The sequence below is a fragment of the Hippopotamus amphibius genome, chromosome 9 (genome assembly GCF_030028045.1).
Source record: "Hippopotamus amphibius kiboko isolate mHipAmp2 chromosome 9, mHipAmp2.hap2, whole genome shotgun sequence".
NCBI classification, from domain to species: domain Eukaryota; kingdom Metazoa; phylum Chordata; class Mammalia; order Artiodactyla; family Hippopotamidae; genus Hippopotamus; species Hippopotamus amphibius.
Genome location: NC_080194.1, coordinates 104113672 through 104132377, shown reverse-complemented (window position 1 = coordinate 104132377; position 18706 = coordinate 104113672). Strand labels below are relative to the sequence as shown.

General features: G+C 58.0%; 1 protein-coding gene across 2 annotated transcripts; it reads left to right on the top strand.

Annotated features, from left to right (window-relative positions):
• The first annotated feature begins 124 nt into the window (after positions 1–124).
• Positions 125–16783, top strand: EPHB4 (EPH receptor B4). Of its 2 annotated transcripts, XM_057747707.1 has the most exons (17): positions 125–645; positions 3409–3479; positions 3705–3992; positions 4627–5023; positions 6060–6215; positions 6400–6732; positions 7082–7206; positions 7697–7862; positions 9206–9308; positions 9517–9581; positions 9681–9794; positions 9909–10156; positions 12842–13057; positions 13382–13531; positions 13929–14122; positions 14317–14472; positions 15679–16783. In XM_057747707.1, exons 1-17 carry the CDS (start codon positions 594–596, stop codon positions 15806–15808), a joined length of 2964 nt encoding a protein of 987 aa, XP_057603690.1. In that variant the 5' UTR covers positions 125–593; the 3' UTR covers positions 15809–16783. The 2 variants fall into 2 exon arrangements, with proteins under 2 accessions (XP_057603690.1, XP_057603691.1); XM_057747708.1 differs by lacking the exon at positions 14317–14472.
• The last annotated feature ends 1923 nt before the right edge of the window (positions 16784–18706 follow it).

The following is an 18706-nucleotide window of genomic DNA, read 5'->3' as shown; positions in this document are numbered from 1 at the left end:
TCAGCGCGCCCCGGCCCCCTCGCAGAGCCGGGGCTTGGGGGAGGTCCCCCCGCCCCCCGCCCCCCGCGCGCCCCTCCCTCCCCGGCCAGGCGCCGCCCGGCCCAGTCCCAGCCCGGCCCAGCCCCAGCCCCAGCCCGCCCGGCCCCGCGCCGCAGTCTCCCTCCCTCCCGCTCCCGTCCCCGCTCCGCTCCCACCCTCCCCGCTGGCGCGGAGCGCACTCGGCCCGGCGGCGCGACCAGCGCCACTCTAGGGAGGGAGGGAGACCGCGAGCGGCCGGCCCACCCCCAGCCAGCCGGGGCGGGACCCCGAGGCCCCGGAGGGACCCCGACTCCAGCCACGTCTCGCTCTGCGCCCGCCCGGCGCGGCCGCCGCCAGGACGCCCCCCGCCCGCCCGTCTGCGCGCGCGGCGGGGACGCGGAGCCACACCTGGGCGCCGCCACCCGGTGCCCGGCGCGCCCGCATGGGCCCGCGCTGAGGGCCCCCACCGAGTCCCACGCGGGGAGTCGGCGTCCACCCGCTCAGGAGGGGTTCAGACCTGGGGGGGCTAGCGCCCCCCAAACTCGGATCAGGTCCAACCGGAGTGAGGCGGCGCCATGGAGCTCCGGGCTCTGCTCTGTTGGGCTTCGCTTGCAGCCGCTTTAGAAGGTGAGTTTCCCTGGGGGCACCGCCACTTCTGGGGCTCCCGAAGATGGGCCTCGGAGTGGAGGGGCAGACCTCTGTCTTCCCCAAACCCGGCACCCCAACCTCGAACACTGCGGACCAATAGTGCTAGCCCGGGAGGAGGGCGGGGAGGAGGCGGCCCAGCGGGGAGTGGAGTTTTCTTTTGTTTGGGAAAGAGATGGAGTTGAGCTCCGTCCCGGGACAAGCCCGGGTCCCGGCTCCCCAAACTCTGACTCCTGACTACAAACGCCCATGGCAGCCTTTTTCTTTTGCTCCCAACTCCAGTCTCCAAGACGCTCTCCAAAGTTTCTATCCCTGTTCCCACCTCCCCCAAACAGGAGGAAACATTTCTGGAGGAACTAGAAGACAAGGCAGAACTTTGTGTTAGGCCATAAAACTACCCCCACCCCCCATTCCGGAGCTTTCACACCTTGATCCTGCAATTCCACACATCCCTGTGGGGATGGCCACCTTCTGCATTCACACGCCAAACCTACAAATCTCTACCGAAGCCACGGCCCCTGCTGCAGGGAGGCCCCCTCCCTGGTTTCCCCAGGCTGCACCCCAGCCCTTTAAATGCTGCCTAGACGCCAGCCCTGCTCCAGGCCCAGCGGAGTCCCTTCCTCTAACCCTAGGCTGGCAAAAACTGACCTGCACAGCCCTCGTGTCCCCCAGACTCAGCCTAACTACTGTCTCCTAGTCTCTCTTAAATTTATATTTTTTCTGCATCCCGCCCCCCAAATGTTACTTTATCCATGAGTCTCTGCCCTCCCTTCAACCCCTAGAGGGGGAGCCAAGAGCACTATAAACCCTCCTCCCACAGCCCTAATCTCCTTTCAATGAGCTGCCTCCTTCCCCTCCTTCAATGCCTGGAATCAAAGGGGTCTCTGGGGAGTGGGCCATGGGGGGCTGCTGAGAAGGAGGAATCAAAGGCAGTTAGAAACCCGTCTCCCCCAGGCTGGGCAGTGCTGCTCTAGGCTGGGGATCAAAGGCTGGGTGTGGGGGGAGAGGGGAGACTTGCTGTGCTCAGAGAAAGACAGGGAAAGAACTGTGGGAGAGAGGGGAAGGTTGAGCAGGGAGAAAACCCGCCAGGAAGACATGTGGTAAGAGAGAGAGAAAGATGCAAAGAGGAACAGGGAGTAACTTCTAATTCCTATTACCTGAGTGCTTTCCCAGCCCGAGACCCACACTAAGTGCTTTATATTTTCACGGTTCCAACAACCCTGTGGGTGGGAGGTATTGCTGCCCCCATTTTACAGATGAGGACACTGAGACAAGAGTTCAGTCTTTTATCCAAGGCCCTGTGCCCCAGGGATGGTGAAAGGTGGGAGACAGAAAACAGAGCGACAGAAAGAGAGATGGAGGTGGACGGAGAGTGGGGGAGAGAGAGGTGAGAGGCAAGAGAAGTGACAGATCAAAGAGAGGGAGGCCGGCTAGACGGAGATAGGATGAGAGAAAGTGAGCCGCTTCGAGCGCCCAGGACAGCCTGAAACAGAGACACTGTGTAAATTGGAGACAGGAAAACACTATCCAGTCTGGAACAATGGAGGGTGGAGACGCAGCCTCTATCCACCCCCTTCCCAGAACCCGGGCATCCTGTCCCCAGTGTGCTGGGCTGTCTCCCACCACCCATGGGGGCCCAGGCCTCACCTTGGGCTGGCCGGGGTCCCACCTGACCCCTTGCCCTCCTTGGACATCACCTGGTCCCTGGGAGGAGGCTGCCCCACCCACCTGCCTTCCTGTATCCTCTGCAGGGGTGGAGGGACCTGGTCCCAGGTGTGCTGCTGGCTCCCCTGGCGGCCCCCTCTCAGTTTCTCCCAGGGCAGGCTGCAGCCCCCCCACATCTCTGAGGGGATTCCCCTGTGCTCCCGCCACCCTCCTCAGCCTGGGGGCTGAGCAGTTTCTCCTAATCCCCCACTTCCACTAGAACTCCGCCCCTCCCTTCCCCCAACACCCCTCCCCTCCCCTCCCCTCCCCAGGCCTGAGCGGAGCCAGGTGTGCTCACCGCCCCCACCCCCCCATACACACAGCTCTAAAATCTCCTCCCCTTTTCCTTCCCGTAACCAAATCCAGATGTGAGGCCTCTGCAGACAGGGGCGAGGGCGGGAACCCAAGCGTCCTGGCCTCCAGCACTTCCTCATCGGATGGGCAGCTCGCGGGTGGGGAGGGGGTGGGGGGTCAGGGCTGGGCCTCAGGAGGTCAGCACCACTTTCAAGGATCTGAAGGGGTGGGTGTTTGGTCTGAAGGGGGCTGGGGACTTGGAAGAGGAGTAGAGTTGGGGGGACGAAGGCAGCACCTTTGGATTTGGGAAGAGACTGCAGAGGCTGAGGCAGGCCCTGGCGGGAGGGGTGTCCCTGTACCCCACCTCCTCGGGGTCGGGGTCAGGTCTGGGCTCTAGTGTAGCCCTTTCTGAGCTGTTTGCCCTTTTCCCCTCTCAGCGTTTGTGTCTCCCGGTCTCCTCCGGGGCACAGCAGTTCACAGAGGCCCAGATCTGGGAGTCCTGAGGGTCAGCTCCGGTGCCTGCCAGCTGTTAGGGGCGGGACTGCCACTCAGAAAAGAGGCTGGAAATCTGGGGACGGTGGGGCGGGGCAGAGGGCAGGGCTTGCGCCCCTGCTCGACCTTTCTGTCTCAGTCTGCCTGATGGGCTCCAGCGAGGTGCCGCCTGTCTCAGCTCCCAGGGGTCTGGTCTTCCTGGTATCTCCCCAGAGCGCTGACTCTGCCTGATGCCTGTCTGTCTGTGTGTCTTAGAGACCCTACTGAACACAAAATTGGAAACTGCCGATCTGAAGTGGGTGACATTCCCTCAGGTGGAGGGACAGGTAAGAGCTGGGGTTGGAGAGGGAAACAGAGGGAGGGGGCCACCTGTGCGCCTGCTTCCCACCACACACACAGACCCTTCGCCGCGGCTGGAGCAGGTGTCCTCTGAGCCCTTGCTCTCCAGGGGCGTCCCCCCCAGCCCCTCCTGGCTTTCAGGCAAACACCCTGACCCTGACCCTCACCTCTCGGCTCAGCGGCCCCTGGGCTGACCGCCCTTCTCCCCGCAGTGGGAGGAGCTGAGTGGCCTCGACGAGGAGCAGCACAGCGTTCGGACCTATGAGGTGTGCGACGTGCAGCGGGCCCCGGGCCTGGCCCACTGGCTGCGCACGGGCTGGGTCCCGCGCCGGGGCGCCGTGCACGTGTACGCCACGCTGCGCTTCACCATGCTGGAGTGCCTCTCCCTGCCGCGGGCCGGCCGCTCCTGCAAGGAGACCTTCACCGTCTTCTACTTCGAGAGCGACGCGGACACAGCCACAGCCCACACGCCAGCCTGGATGGAAAACCCCTACATCAAGGTACCCAGGCGCCTCGGGCCAAGGTGGGGACTGGGGCTGGCCCGTGGTCTAGAGGCGCTGGGGGCTGGAAGCAGGAGGCCTGGGTCTGAGGAGGGAAAAGGGTGATCTGCCGGGTGGAACAGCCGCTCTGCTCCACCGCGCGAGTGCACCTCGCCCCTTTACAGCGCCCACCAGCTGATGCCTCGCCCTGGAATGCCTTCTCTCTGCCTCTCCCCCCCAACACCTCCTTGTCCGGTAACTTCCAGCCCCAAGGTCCCCCCGGGATGCCTTTGCTGTTGCGCCTGCCCTGGGGTCCCGCCTGCCGCAGCACTCATCATATTTTTAACTTAACACTGTTTCCTTCATCTCTGTATCCTCGGCCCGGAGTCCAGGGCCTGGCACAGAGTAGGTGTTGATAAGTGTCTGTAGGATGAGTGAATGCACAGAAAGGAGGTGTAGGACGGAGGCTGGACACAGCACAGGAGCTCGGCGAGTGTTAGTGGACAGTGTTGGGGCCTGTTGGGAAAGGTGGAGAGAAGGTCCTGGAACAGGAACTGAGCAGACCAGGGAGAGGGTGAGCTGGGAAGAAGGCAGTCCAACGGGGTCCTTGGGGAGTGGAGGACAGCGGCAGTGAGTCTCTTCCCCGACCTGGCAGGTGGACACCGTGGCTGCCGAGCACCTGACCCGGAAGCGCCCCGGGGCGGAGGCCACCGGGAAGGTGAACGTCAAGACGCTGCGTCTGGGCCCACTTACCAAGGCCGGCTTCTACCTGGCCTTCCAGGACCAGGGCGCCTGCATGGCCCTGCTGTCCCTGCACCTCTTCTACAAGAAGTGCGCCCAGCTGACCGTGAACCTCACGCGCTTCCCGGAGACCGTGCCTCGTGAGCTCGTGGTGCCCGTGGCGGGGAGCTGCGTGGCCGATGCCGTGCCTGCCCCTGGCCCCAGCCCCAGCCTCTACTGCCGGGAGGACGGCCAGTGGGCGGAGCAGCCGGTCACGGGCTGCAGCTGCGCTCCGGGGTTTGAGGCTGCTGAGGGGAACACCAGGTGCCGAGGTGAGGGCTGGTGCCTCCCAGCCAAGCTTGCACGTCCTCGTAGGAGGGGCCAGTACTCTGCTCTTGGACCCATTTCTTAAACTTCCATTTCGAACGTTCTTCACTCTCCTGGGCACTCAGTTACTAGAGGGCATGTCTGTAGGGCCCCCGGCACAGTGCTGAGCTCTCCATCATTTCCACACACATCCTTCTAACTACGTCTAATTCCTCTCTGAACCTGGGAGGCTGTCCTGGGCTGCGGGCCTGTCCTCAGGGCTGGTGGACCTTGTTGGACTCAGATGACAAAGGCATCATGGTCTCTAGTCTTATTTGTATGATTTCCTCTAATTTACTAATACTGAATTCTCACTTAGCTCTTTCTCCAGAGCAGAGGTCCTTAACCTGGGTTTTCTAGATAGAACGCAGGGGATCTGTGAACTTTGGTGGGAGAGAAAAAAAATGGCTCTTTCTTTTCACTCCTCTCCACCTGAAATTGGCCAGTCCTTTTATGGAATGTCAGCCACGGCCCAGTGGTCAGAATGGGGCCTGAAACTTGGGGTCCATTCAAATCCTGGGTGTTTTCACAGCCCGTTAACGATGGCGCAAGAATGGCAATGTTTTCGTTCATGGTGACTTCAGTATTTCATTGGCTGTCAGCCTTGCCACTGTATCTTGTTGTTAGAGAAACACACACATTGCTATGTTGCAAACTTTTCTTCCTGTTTTGATAGTTATATTTTCACTTATCTGGTTTTCTTGGTCACCTGTGTATTTCGTGGTGTGCATTCAAAATCATTCTGAGCAGCGGTCTGGGTTTCACCAGGCTGCCGTGGGATGTTGGGGGGGCGGGATACATGTCAGGGTTCAGACCCCTGCTCTGGTGGGAGGTCTTCTCCTCTTAGAGGCCAGGTTTCTGATCTCCTCTCCCAGCTCTCCCCTATGCACCTCGTGCAACTGTAATAGTCGCTGAGTGTCTTTTTGGTTTTGTCCCCACCTCCCCATCCTACTGCTGACTGTCTCTGATGCAAGTTTCTGATGGAAGCTTTCTCTCCCTCAGCCTGTACTCAGGGCACCTTTAAGCCCCAGTCAGGGGAGGGGTCCTGCCAGCCATGCCCAGCCAACAGCCACTCCAACACCATTGGCTCGCCCGTCTGCCAGTGTCGCATCGGGTACTTCCGGGCCCGCGCAGACCCCCGGGGTGCACCCTGCACCAGTAAGTGGCCAGTGACCCCTGGGGTGGACTCCCCGACCCCAGCCCCCCTCCTCCCACACTTTCCTCCTCCTGACCTTGGCCTGGTGCCCCACCAAGACAAGACATCAGTGTGGCCATCTGTCTGTCCCACTGCCCACCCCCTGCCCGTCTGCCAGCCTCTGCATGATGCCCTGGTCTCCCACAGCCCCTCCGTCCGCCCCGAGAAGTGTGGTTTCCCGCCTGAACGGCTCCGCCCTGCGCCTGGAGTGGAGCGCCCCCCTCGAGTCAGGCGGCCGAGAGGACCTCACCTATGCGCTCCGATGTCGGGAGTGTCGCCCCGGGGGGTCCTGCACGCCCTGTGGGGGAGACCTGACCTTCGACCCCGGACCCCGGGACCTGGTGGAGCCCTGGGTGGCGATTCGTGGGCTGCGTCCTGACTTCACCTATACCTTCGAGGTCACCGCCTTGAACGGGGTGTCCTCCTTAGCCAGCGGGCCAGTCCCCTTTGAGGCTGTGAATGTCACCACCGACCGCGAGGGTGAGACTGGGGGCAGGGGGCAGCCTGTGGTCGGATGGGAGAGGCATGGGTGGGAAAGTCCAGCGAGGGATGTGGATAGTCTAAAGGCCTGATGGGGAAGAAGCAGCATCTGGGGAGTGGGGGTCCCCAGAAACATAGCGGGTCAAGGCCTTTGGGGCAAGAGGCAGAAAGAGAGCATTAAAAAGATGCAAAGGTGGGCTGGAGAGTTCAGGATAGGGCAGAGAGAGCCAGAAGGCGTTCCCAAAAGAGCTGGAGGACCGAGACAAGTGTGGCCAGCAGAGGAAGAGCTGGGCAAGATAAGGGACAGACCAGCCACGATCAAGGGCCCCAAGGTGTCTGTCTCTCGCAGTGCCACCCCCAGTGTCCGACATCCGGGTGACTCGGTCATCACCCAGCAGCTTGAGCCTGGCATGGGCGGTTCCCCGGGCACCCAGCGGGGCAGTGCTGGACTACGAGGTCAAGTATCACGAGAAGGTGAGACCAGACCTCACGCCAGGGGTGGGGCTGGGCAGTGGAACCTGCTCCAGGGGCTGGGACACCTGAATTGCAGGCATCTGATGCATACTCGCTAAGTGACCTGTGTCAACCCCTTGGCCTCTCAGAGCGTAATATTCTCATTGTAAAATACTTAGGATAGGGATTCCCTGGTGGTCCAGTAGTTAGGACTCTGAGTGACCACTGCAGGGAGTCATGGGTTCCATCCTTAGTCAGGGAACTAAGATCCTGCAGGCTGTGGGGCGCGACCAAAAGAAAAAATAATACTTAGGATAATGTAACAGAATCGCTACAAGGATTAAATGATATAATTAATGCAAAGCACAGCACAGGGCATACATAAAAGTGGCACAAAGGCCTCACCTGCCACTCAACAGGTGCTACTGATGAAGGCCCAGGTCAGGGGGAGGCGGGAGGAGCAGTGGAATCTGGGGGCCCTGGCTCATGGCCAGCACCCTCGCCTGAACAGGGTGCAGAGGGCCCCAGCAGCGTGCGGTTCCTGAAGACGTCGGAGAACCGGGCAGAGCTGCGGGGACTGAAGCAGGGAGCCAGCTACCTGGTCCAGGTGCGGGCACGCTCTGAGGCCGGCTACGGGCCCTTCGGCCAGGAGCACCACAGCCAGACCCAGCTGGACGGTGAGCCCGGGGAGCAGGGTGTGGGTTCAGTTGGTTGGCCCCCTCCAGCCGGGAGGCCTTGGCTCTGCCCTCAGGACCCCCAAGGTCACAGCCCCATGCTTCTTTCTCTCAACCACGAGGCATTTTGGCCTGGTGATAGCATGTAGAAACCAAAACCAACAGCTGGGTGTGAAGGCCAGCTCAGAGGCTCTCCAGCTATGTGACCTTTAGCAAACACTTGACCCCTGAGCCCCAGCTCTCTCATCCAAAAGAATGGAAATATGAGGCCTCTCTCACAGGGCTCCAAGGATTAAATGATGTGACACTTTGATAGTTTTTATATGCGGTCCAATGGTTTTCTAAACCTTTTCGTTTTTTTTAAACAATTTTATTGAGATATGATTCATATACTGTGTGACTCACCTATTTAAAATATATGATTCCCTGGCTTGTAATACATTCACAGAGTTGTGCAACCATCACTGCAGTTCATTTTAGAGCATTTCAGCACCTCAAAAAAGAGATGCTTCTACCCCTTGCATTACCTCCCGGCCCCTGGCAAACACTCATCTACTTTTTGTCTCTGTAGATTTGCCTGTTCTGGACCTTTCATACAAATGCAGTCATACAATACAGTCTTTTGTGACTGGCTTCTTTTTTCACGTAGCATACTATTTTTTTTCTTCATAAATTTATTTTATTTATTTATTGGCTGCCTTGGGTCTTCGTTGCTGCACACGAGCTTTCTCTAGTTGCTGAGAGCGGGGGCTACTCTTCACTGTGGTGCGCGGGCTTCTCATTGCGGTGGCCTCTCGTTGCAGAGCACGGGCTCTAGGTGCGTGGGCTTCAGTAGTTGTGGCACGTGGGCTCAATAGTTGTGGTTCACGGGCTCTAGAGCGCAGGCTCAATAGTTGCGGCGCACGGGCTTAGTTGCTCCGTGGCATGTGGTATCTTCCCGGGGCAGGGATCGAACCCATGTCCCCTGCATTGGCAGGAGGAGTCTTACCCACTGCGCCACCTAGGAAGTCCCATACTATTCTTAAGGTTCATCTGTGTTGTAGAATATATCAGGACTTCATTCCTTCTCATGGCCAAAAAATACTCCATTGAATGGCTATCACACATTGTATTTATCCGTTCATCCTTTGATGGACATTTGGGTTATTCCACTTTTTGGCTACAAACCTTCTCATTTTTAGCCTTTGGAACTTTCTGTTCAAGTGGGACTTTTTGTGGTTACCACTATTTATTACAGAACAAAATCAAAGCCGCTAAGCCTGGGAAGGGAAGCTGCTTCTTTGCCCTGAGGGACTTGAGCCCACGGGCCCATCGGGTCTCCCTGATCACCAGTTCTTCTCCTCCAGAGAATGAGAGCTGGCGGGAGCAGCTGGCCCTCATTGCAGGCACGGCGGTCGTGGGTGTGGTGCTGGTCCTCGTGGTCATCGTCATTGCCGTCCTCTGCCTCAGGTGAGGGCTCTGGGCACCTGGAGGCCCGTGTGAAGCCTGTGTAGCTGGCCACCCGCCCTCTTGCTCCAGGGCACGCCTCCCCTGATGTCCCGGGAGCCTGTTTTCACCCGGAATCTTCTCTGATTCCTGCTCCTCTCTTCCCATCCTTCCCCTCTGGGAACATCGAGACACATGACTCAGTTTACCTCTTCTTTCCCATCGGCTGCAGGAAGCAGAGCAATGGGAGAGAAGCTGAATACTCGGACAAACACGGACAGTATCTCATTGGGCACGGTGGGTAGGCCTGTCCTGCAGGAGATAGGGCTGGGGCGGGAGCCAGGACCAGGGCATCTGAGCGCAGTGGTGGCTAACAGGCCCCGCGTGATTCCTCAGGTACTAAGGTCTACATTGACCCCTTCACTTACGAAGACCCTAATGAGGCTGTGAGGGAATTCGCAAAAGAGATCGATGTCTCCTACGTCAAGATCGAAGAGGTGATTGGCGCAGGTGAGAGGAAACTGCCCGGGTGCTCGGGCCGGGGGTGGGGTGGAGGGAGGCACGGCACGGCAGGGCCAGACCCGGAGAGGGGAGGAGAGCTGACCCTCGGCATCCCTCCTGAAGGCGAGTTTGGGGAGGTGTGCCGGGGGCGGCTCAAGGCCCCCGGGAAGAAGGAGAGCTGCGTGGCCATCAAGACCCTGAAGGGCGGCTACACGGAGCGGCAGCGGCGGGAGTTCCTCAGCGAGGCGTCCATCATGGGCCAGTTCGAGCACCCCAACATCATCCGCCTGGAGGGCGTGGTCACCAACAGCGTGCCCGTCATGATCCTCACCGAGTTCATGGAGAATGGCGCCCTGGACTCCTTCCTGCGGGTGAGCCCCGTGCCCCCGGCCTCCGGCGTCCACCCTGCGCTCCCCCAGCGCAGCCCAGGAGCTCAGATCCCGGGACAGACGTGGGTCCCGCGTCGCTGCCCCTCTGCCCTGCATTCTCCGCCAGGGAAGGTTGGGTCCTGGAACTGGTCTCCCTGTGGGGCCAGCTGAGCCCGGGATATGGAGGGGTTGTCATCTGTCCTTGTGACAGATATTTACTGAGCGCCTCCGTGTGCACGAGCCACTGTCCTGGGCCTCGGACGCTTAGCGCCGTGAACAGCTCTGCTCTTGGCCAGCTGTCGGAGTAATGGGGGAGACCAAAAATGAACACATACACAGCAGCTTTTATAAAAAGTGAACAGAATTTGAGATGTGAAAAAAATTAAACAGGATCATAGAAATGAGAGGGAAGAGCTCACTTCTGCTACTTTAACAAAAATTTACGAAATTTTATTATTTTTTAACCTTACTATGCATCTTTTGTAAAAAACCAAAACTTTTTTTTTTTTGACCGCACCACACGTTTGGAACTTCCCTGACCAGGGATCGAAGCCGCACCCCCTGCAGTGGGAGCGCGACGTCTTAACCACTAGACCACCAAGGAAGTCCCCAAAACGTTTTTCCACATAGCAAAATAACATTGCGTTTAACAAAATTACAACAATTCCTTGGTATGTCTAATGCCCGCTTTTTTTTTTTTAATAATATTTATTTATTTGGCTGCACCGAGTCTTAGTTGCAACACATGGGATCTGCGTTGCCACATGCAGGATCTTTGTGGCAGCATGCGGGGTCTTAGCTAACGCCCACTCGATGCTCACATTTCTCCAGTTGTCTCCACTGTGTCCCAGCATCCAGTTCAGCATCAAGCATTGCACCTGGTGGTGGTTGTTTTGAACCTTTTCTACATCCAGGACAGTCCCTTGTCCGGGTTCTGATACACTGAAGGGCCGGGCCACTTGTCCACTTGAATGTCTTATCTTCTGGATTTATCGGATTCTTCCTTGTGGGGTCATCTAGCTTGTTTCTCTGTGTTTCCTGTAAGGGAAGCTATACCTAATATTGTGATAAGTTCAAAATTGTACATCTGTGGCCAGCCTACCTCCGGAGATGCTGTTTACTTCCTGTGGCACCGCATCAGGAGACACAGGCTACCCGGCTCCCAGCACGAGGGATGCTGAGGCAGACCCTGAACAGTGCCAGGGCGGCCTGACCCTCCCTTGTGGATACGGGAGCCTGTTCCATTGTCGGGTTGCAGGAAAGGGAAGGGGTTCTGTCTTAGAAGAGATGACGTTTGGGTAGATGAGAATGCCAGCCATCAGAAGAAGGGGGGAAGCATACTGGGGACAGAGAGCAGCCACCCAGAGTGGGGTGGGGTCCCAGCACATTCAAGAAGCAGAAAGGCCGGTAAAGGTGAACCAGGTCAGCAGAGGAGCGATGGGGGATCACGTCGTCGTTGGCGGCTGGACCTCGTGGCCTTAGGAATTCGGATGTGATTAGAAGTCCAAGGGGAAGCTTTTCAGCAGGAGAGGGAGATGATTGAAGCAGATCCCTCTGACAGGTGCTAGGGAAGAGGTGCCGATGAGACTCAGTCATTCAGGCCGTGGGGGCTGAAGTGAACGTGGAGAAGTGGTTGGTTTGAGATGTGTTTTGGAGGCACAGCCGGCAGAACTTGCCGATGGATTGTAAGCCGTGGACAAGGGAGACTCCAAGGCCTCTACCCTGAGCGTCTGGAGTGAGTCCACCAGCTGAGAGGCGAGGCCTGGGGTAGGTGCAGGCTTGGAGGATGGACTCAAAATTGGGTTTCTGGACTCTGTCGCTGGCCCTGCAGGGCTGCCGAGGGTCCCCTGTGTGCTAGCTGAACCCAGAGGATGGGCTTAGTTAACCGTCCGTGACTGGTTGGCTTACCTGGTGAGAGAGAACTCTATAAAGGTCAAAGTCGGGCTTTAAACTTAGTTTTGGTGCTGTGGTCACTGATCACAGCTGATTCCTCGCTGTTCTCTTGCATCCTACATACAGTTGGTCCAAGAGGGCTGAGTGAGATTGTGGCCGGCTCAGCAGCAATGCCCACATCTCTACCTGTAGAAACGTGGCTTCAGAGCATACGCGTAACTGTCAGCACTCTGTTGCTGCTAAATGAAAAGAACATATTAGATCAAAAGCATTTGTTGAATATTTCCTGGATGTAAAGCACAGTACTAAGTTAAATGGGAGAAAATCTTAAAATAATCTAATTACGAGAGACCAAAAGCATGTTTGAAACAGGAACAATTATAAGCATTGTGTCATGATACCGTCGTAAGAGCTGAGAGAACTCGGGGTAAAAGAAAGGGGGCAGGGGACTTCCCTGGCAGTCCAGTAGTTAAGATTCTGCACTGCCCAATGCAGGGGGCACGGGTTCGATCCCTGGTCGGGGAATTAAGATCCCGTATGCTATAAGGCACGGCCAAAAAATAAAATTAAATAAACCATCTATAGATTTCAAATAGTAAGATTAAAAAGTAATAAAATAAATAAAAATAAATTTATTTTTTAAAAAAAGGAGGGGGTTTACCTGGGATGTCAGCATGCCTGCCCTACAGGTGGGCGTGAGGTGGGTCTGGAAGGGACAAATACGGTTTAGAACGTGGAAGGAAGGGGGAGTGGTGGGTGAGCTGTCCTAACCACGCCCCCCATGTCCATCTCCAGCTGAACGATGGCCAGTTCACCGTCATCCAGCTCGTGGGCATGTTACGGGGCATCGCCTCAGGCATGCGGTACCTTGCTGAGATGAGTTACGTCCACCGAGACCTGGCCGCCCGCAACATCCTGGTCAACAGCAACCTTGTCTGCAAGGTTTCAGACTTTGGTCTCTCCCGATTCCTGGAGGAGAACTCTTCAGATCCCACCTACACAAGCTCTCTGGTGAGGCGGGGGGCACGGGCATGTGAACTAGATCTTTAGGGCCAGGTGGATGGGGCAGGTTGGAAAGGTGGGAGGCTGAGGGATTGACAGCTTTGGTCCAGGATAGGATGTAGGAGCAGACCATGCCAGGGTATGGGGGGGTAGGGGGTGGTCAGCTTAAGGAACCTGGCTACCAGGCGTCTAGGAAAAGAACAGAGTTGGGGAGCTGGGTGTTTGGGTCCCAGAAGGAAAGGAGGCCTGAGCTGGGGGAAAGGCAAAGGTGGGGGGGCAGAATGCCTGAGTCCTGTGAGTCCCTCAGGGCATCTTTTCCTTCCCTGTCTTTAGGGAGGAAAGATTCCCATCCGATGGACTGCCCCAGAGGCCATCGCGTTTCGGAAGTTCACGTCTGCCAGTGATGCCTGGAGCTATGGGATTGTGATGTGGGAGGTCATGTCGTTTGGGGAACGGCCATACTGGGATATGAGCAATCAGGATGTAAGTGTCCCGTGGTCCTACCAAGCTTTCCTGGAATGTCCTCTCTCTTGGGATATGGGGTGGGACTGGGGTTCCCAGAGAGCTCATTTTTGCTGGGTCCTTGAGGTGAGGAGCTAATCTCTGCATCCGAGAGTTTGATACAGCCTGTTTGGTCACAGAAGGACACAGTGATGGAGGGCAGGCTTGGGAGGTTATATGTCTGGATCGTAGCTCAGGAGCTTCTGGGATGTTGAACCACAGCCAGCCTTGGCCCTGGCCAGGAGGACCCCCCAGCTTTGCCCTTCTGGGGGGCTGTAGCACCCATCTCAGCATGTGTTAAGTCGCCATTTCCCTGGGGTCCTTTGGCAGCCTCGTTTTCCCTGACATCCTCACCTAGCGCTTCTACCTGTCATTCCAGGTGATCAATGCCATTGAACAGGACTACCGGTTGCCCCCACCCCCGGACTGCCCCACCTCCCTGCACCAGCTCATGCTGGACTGTTGGCAGAAAGACCGGAATGCACGGCCTCGCTTCCCCCAGGTGGTCAGCGCCCTCGACAAGATGATCCGGAACCCTGCCAGCCTCAAAATAGTGGCCCGGGAGAACGGCGGGTGAGGACCCCAGAGGACGGGCCCCTCTTCCCTGCCCTCTGACCCCCCCGAGAAGCTGGCTTCCCCCCGCAGAAGTGTCTGTCCCTTTGGTGGTGTGTGGGGTGGTCCCAGTCCGCCTCTCCAGGGCTGGGCTCCACGTGCCCAGCCTGACACGGGCTGGTTCTCAGTGCGTCCGCCCCACCCTTGCCTCCCAGGGCCTCGCACCCCCTCCTGGATCAGCGACATCCCCACTACTCAGCTTTTGGGTCTGTGGGCGAGTGGCTTCGAGCCATCAAGATGGGGAGATACGAAGAAAGTTTTGCAGCTGCTGGGTTTGGCTCTTTTGAGCTGGTCAGCCAGATCTCCGCTGAGTAAGTCGTGGCGGGAGAAGGAGGTGGGGGGTGGTGAGGGCCAAGCAGCCAGAAAGCGTGGTGCCTGGGGACCAGAATCAGGCCCACAGTGTCAGCAGGGGCCTTTGGGGTCAACTCCTGGTGCCAACTTTGTTCTCTAGAGCCCCTCCCCTGCCAAAGCAGTAACAGCTGCAGGGGCTGAGAGCCCCGGGAATCTTGCAGGTCAGCTGTGTCCTCCTCACCCCCTTGCACCATCTCAGCCCTGGGCCATCTCGCTCCCGCCTCATAATCTCTCTTTGTGCATCTATCTACATTCCAGACCCTGCTCTCACATTAACAACGTGTCAACTCTGGATGTTTTCCCACCCATAAAAGGAGAAGGTTTGGACTAGGTTTTGGAGCTCCTTTCCAGCTTTAGCGTTACATGGTTTTATGATTCCAGTGCCTCCCAAATACTGGTTTTCCCTAGTTGACCTCTCCCTGGTCCTCCTTTCTGCCTTTCCATTTCTCTCCCAAGGACTCTTCTCAACCCAGATTCGAATCACAGAAATAGAAGGAATAGAAATCCAGACACAGAGGGTCCAGGAGGCCCTCTACGTGAGAGGCAGGTCGTGGGCCAGTCTGCCCCACCAGGTCTGGGTGCCTCCTCCCTGACTAGGTCCAGCCTCACCTTGACACCGGTTCCCTGACTCGGGTTCTTGCCATCCATTTCTCACCTCTTTTTCTGTACCTCAGTCTCCCCGCATCAGGATGGGGGCTGGGAGCAGTTTGTTTTTGTCCCCTCCCACCCCTTCCTCTCCACTCACCCAGCTCTTTCTCTTTGTCTGTCTCTCTCTCTGGCTTTTTCCTTCTGACTTCTTTCTCCTCTAAAGCAGTCTCTCCCCAACCTCATTTTATGGGCTTTTCTCTCCCTTTAGTTCCTCCTGTTCCCGGATTCTCCGCCTATTCTTAATCCTCGATCCAGCATCCAGGCGGCAGCCCCCCAACTCCTGCTCCTCGACCCCTGCGGGTACCTAGCCCCGCCCCCTACTGGCCCCCTACTGCGGCTGCGCAGAACTGTGGCGGGCTCCTAAATCCTCCGGGAACTGCCTGGCAACTGTTGACGTCTGCCCTTTTTCCCCGCCAGCCACTCTGATTGGCTGACAGTGCCGAGGCGAGGATGGGGTTTCTGAAGGAGAGCCTCCCCGGGAGCCCAGTGGCCTCACCTAGCTGTTCATTCTTCCCCAGGGACCTGCTCCGAATAGGAGTCACTCTGGCGGGACACCAGAAGAAAATCCTGGCCAGTGTCCAGCACATGAAGTCCCAAGCCAAGCCTGGAGCCCCAGGCGGGTCGGGAGCACCAGCCCCCGAGTACTGATCTGCGCCTCCTCGCCGGGCCCCACAGCTCTGGAGCAGCAGGGACACCCATGCCGGGGACACTGCCCCCCTTCTTCCTGGGGCAGAATCGGGTGGGGACCCAAGAGGCTCCCATCCCCGCGCCCCACTGGATTGCACTTTGAACCCATGGGGACGGGGAGCTGGCAATTTGGAGAGTCGGGATTTGGGGATGCTGCCGGGATTTGGGGAATCTGCCGTTTGGGAGTGTAGAAATCACAGGTTCCCCAGGCGGGGAATCCCAAACCGAGGGTGCGGGAGCCCTTCCCTCGGGGTTGGGTGTGACCAGAGGAAAAGAAGTGCCCAGAATCTGCCAGCGTCCCGGGGTGGTTGGGCACGATCCCCACAGCCTCCCTCTGATCCCCAATTAGGGCCCCCAGGTGCCCCTCCTCACCTTGAAGGGCAGTGGCCCTGCAGACCAAAGAGAAGGGGGGACTAGCCTGCGAGCTCGGGAGGCGGGAAGGGGCATCACGGCCCAGTGACAACATCATTGGACCTGGATGTCCCAACCTTGCTGCTGTCTCCACCGAACTCAGTTTTCCCTTGTAAATGCCCCTCCCTTATCTGCTGCCTTCATATTGAAGGTTTTTGAGTTTTATTTTTTGTTTTCGGTCTTATTTTTTCCTCCCCGCCCCTCTTTTTTTCGTTTTTGTCTTTGTTTTTTCTACCGTCCTTGTCATAACTTTTTGTGTTAGAGGGGACCTGTTTCAGTATTGCCTCCTCTGCCCAAGTTGAAGCAGGGACCCATCGTTGTGTCTGTTTCCAGAACAGTGCCTTGGTCACGCCACAACCCCCAGACATTGCCCTGCCCTCCCAAGTACCCCCAAGCTGTGTCCATGAAGGGGGTGTGGGGGGGAGTGGTGGTGGAAACCAGAGACAGACACCGGTGCTTGGAGGGGGCTCTTAAATTATATTTAAAACAATTGTTTTGTATAAATAAAAGAAAATGGGAAGTGTCCTAGCTCTGGGGGTGATTGGGAGTGGGGTGGGGGGGTGGAATAGACTTCTGTGGAGGGTGGGGTCTGGCATGGAGGAGATCTTGAGCCAGGCTGACTGAGAGGTGTCGGAGGTCTGAAGACAGGGCTGTGGGGGGCTGGGTGCTTGGTTCCCAGCTGCAGGGAGTGTTTGAGGTGGTGGGATGGGGGCAATGGGATATGAGTCATCGGCAGCTGCTCCTAACGGCTCCAGATGGCTCTGCCAAGAGCCTGGGGCACCTCCGGGGTGGGGCTGCCCTCCCTCCCCTGCCCTGGTGCCCTGGCCCTGGCAGGGGGCTCTGAGGCAGGGGAGGCCTTGAGCTCGGAGCCCTGCCCTACAGCCCCCTGAAGAGGGGACGGAGGAATCGGGTGGAGGTCCAGTCAGATGGAGACAGATGTGGGCCAGATGTTGACAGCTGGGGTTGGTTTAGAGGCAGTGGGGGGGGTCTGCATTGGCTGTGGGGGAGGGGCAGAGGCTGGAGTGGAGGATGCGGACCCCCCACGTGTACACACATGCGCGCACAGGCACATGCACAGACGCTGGGCTGGGTCGGAAGGACAATTCCCCCTTTCAAGATGCTGCCCAGGCAGGTTCTCCCAGCCTCTTGGGAAGGGAGGGGAAACCACCTGAGTATCTTCCCCCAACTTCTCCCTCCCAAACAGGAAGATGAGGCTGGGGTCAATCCCCCGATGTCTTTCTCAGAATCTTCAGTTTCCCAGCCTGCCCGCCCCAGGGGACACCTGCAGGGGCAGGCCTGGTCTGGGTCTGGTTTGTCAAGCTGGTGCAGCTTTGCCATTTCTGCATCTCAGTTGCCCCCTGTTGTCACGTTGGGGTCAGTACAGGCCCCCAGATCACAGCCTCTGCCACTCCCCGCCCAGAAAGCCACCGCCACTGATGCTGCTCCCAATTTCCTGACTCTACAACTGCCTTGGGGAGTATAATACTCAGGAATCCTCTGTCCCCTCCCTCAATGACATGGCCCATGTATAAGGACAGAGAGGGTCTGGGTCCCCCTACTTCTGGAAGGAGGTCTATCTGGAGGCTGCTGGTCCAGGCCACCTTCCCTGCCAGCCAGACATCCAGGTTTGATAAGGAGACTTAGTTTGGTGAGGGGAGGAGCAGAGATCAAGGGGGCAGGACACAGATGAAGAACAGAAAGGCAAAGGGTCAAAGAGCAGGAGAAGGGAGCTAAGTGGGGGGGGGGGGGCAGGCACGCTGCTGGGAGCCACGTGATGCCCAGGTTAAAGCATGGCCAGCCCAGTTCCAGAACCCCCTGAGCCTTCCTGCCATGAGCTCAAGTGTAAGCTGCTCCCCGCAGCTAAGGGGCAGGGTGGCCTGGCCAGGGACACCCCTCCCTCCTTGGAGCCCTTTCCTTAATTTGGGTCTTCCTTTCTTACATGAAGGTGGCTTCTGGGGTCATTTGGAGGACAAGCACAGAGTAGGGATTCCTTTCTAGAACCCAGGGTCCTGCCTGTTTTGGTGTCCCCCATCCTGAGTCGTCCCGTCCCCGCCCCCCGCCCCCCCAACCCCACCCCCGGCTTTGGCAGCCTTCCTTTTCTTAGAGCCCAAGCAGGATGTCACAGCCCCTTCCCCGAGGACCTGCCTGGTGGGAGGCAGAAGGCACAGAGGTCAGGGTGGGAATGTCTGCACTTTGGCCTTTGGCTGAGGTGAGCTAGTCACTCCTAATAGGATGGAGCTCCAAACTCCTCCCAAGCCGGCCCTCAGACCCCACCCTCAGTTACCATAGGAACCCCAAGGCCCTTTTGGTCACAGACCGGTTCTCCTGTATCCCTGAAGCCAGAGGGCTTTGGTGGGGGGCCCCACCCTCACATGGCTCTGTCTAAGGGACAGACCGCCCCTCACCTCCTCAGACCTCAGTTCCCCTCCCCTCTGGACACTCTGTGGA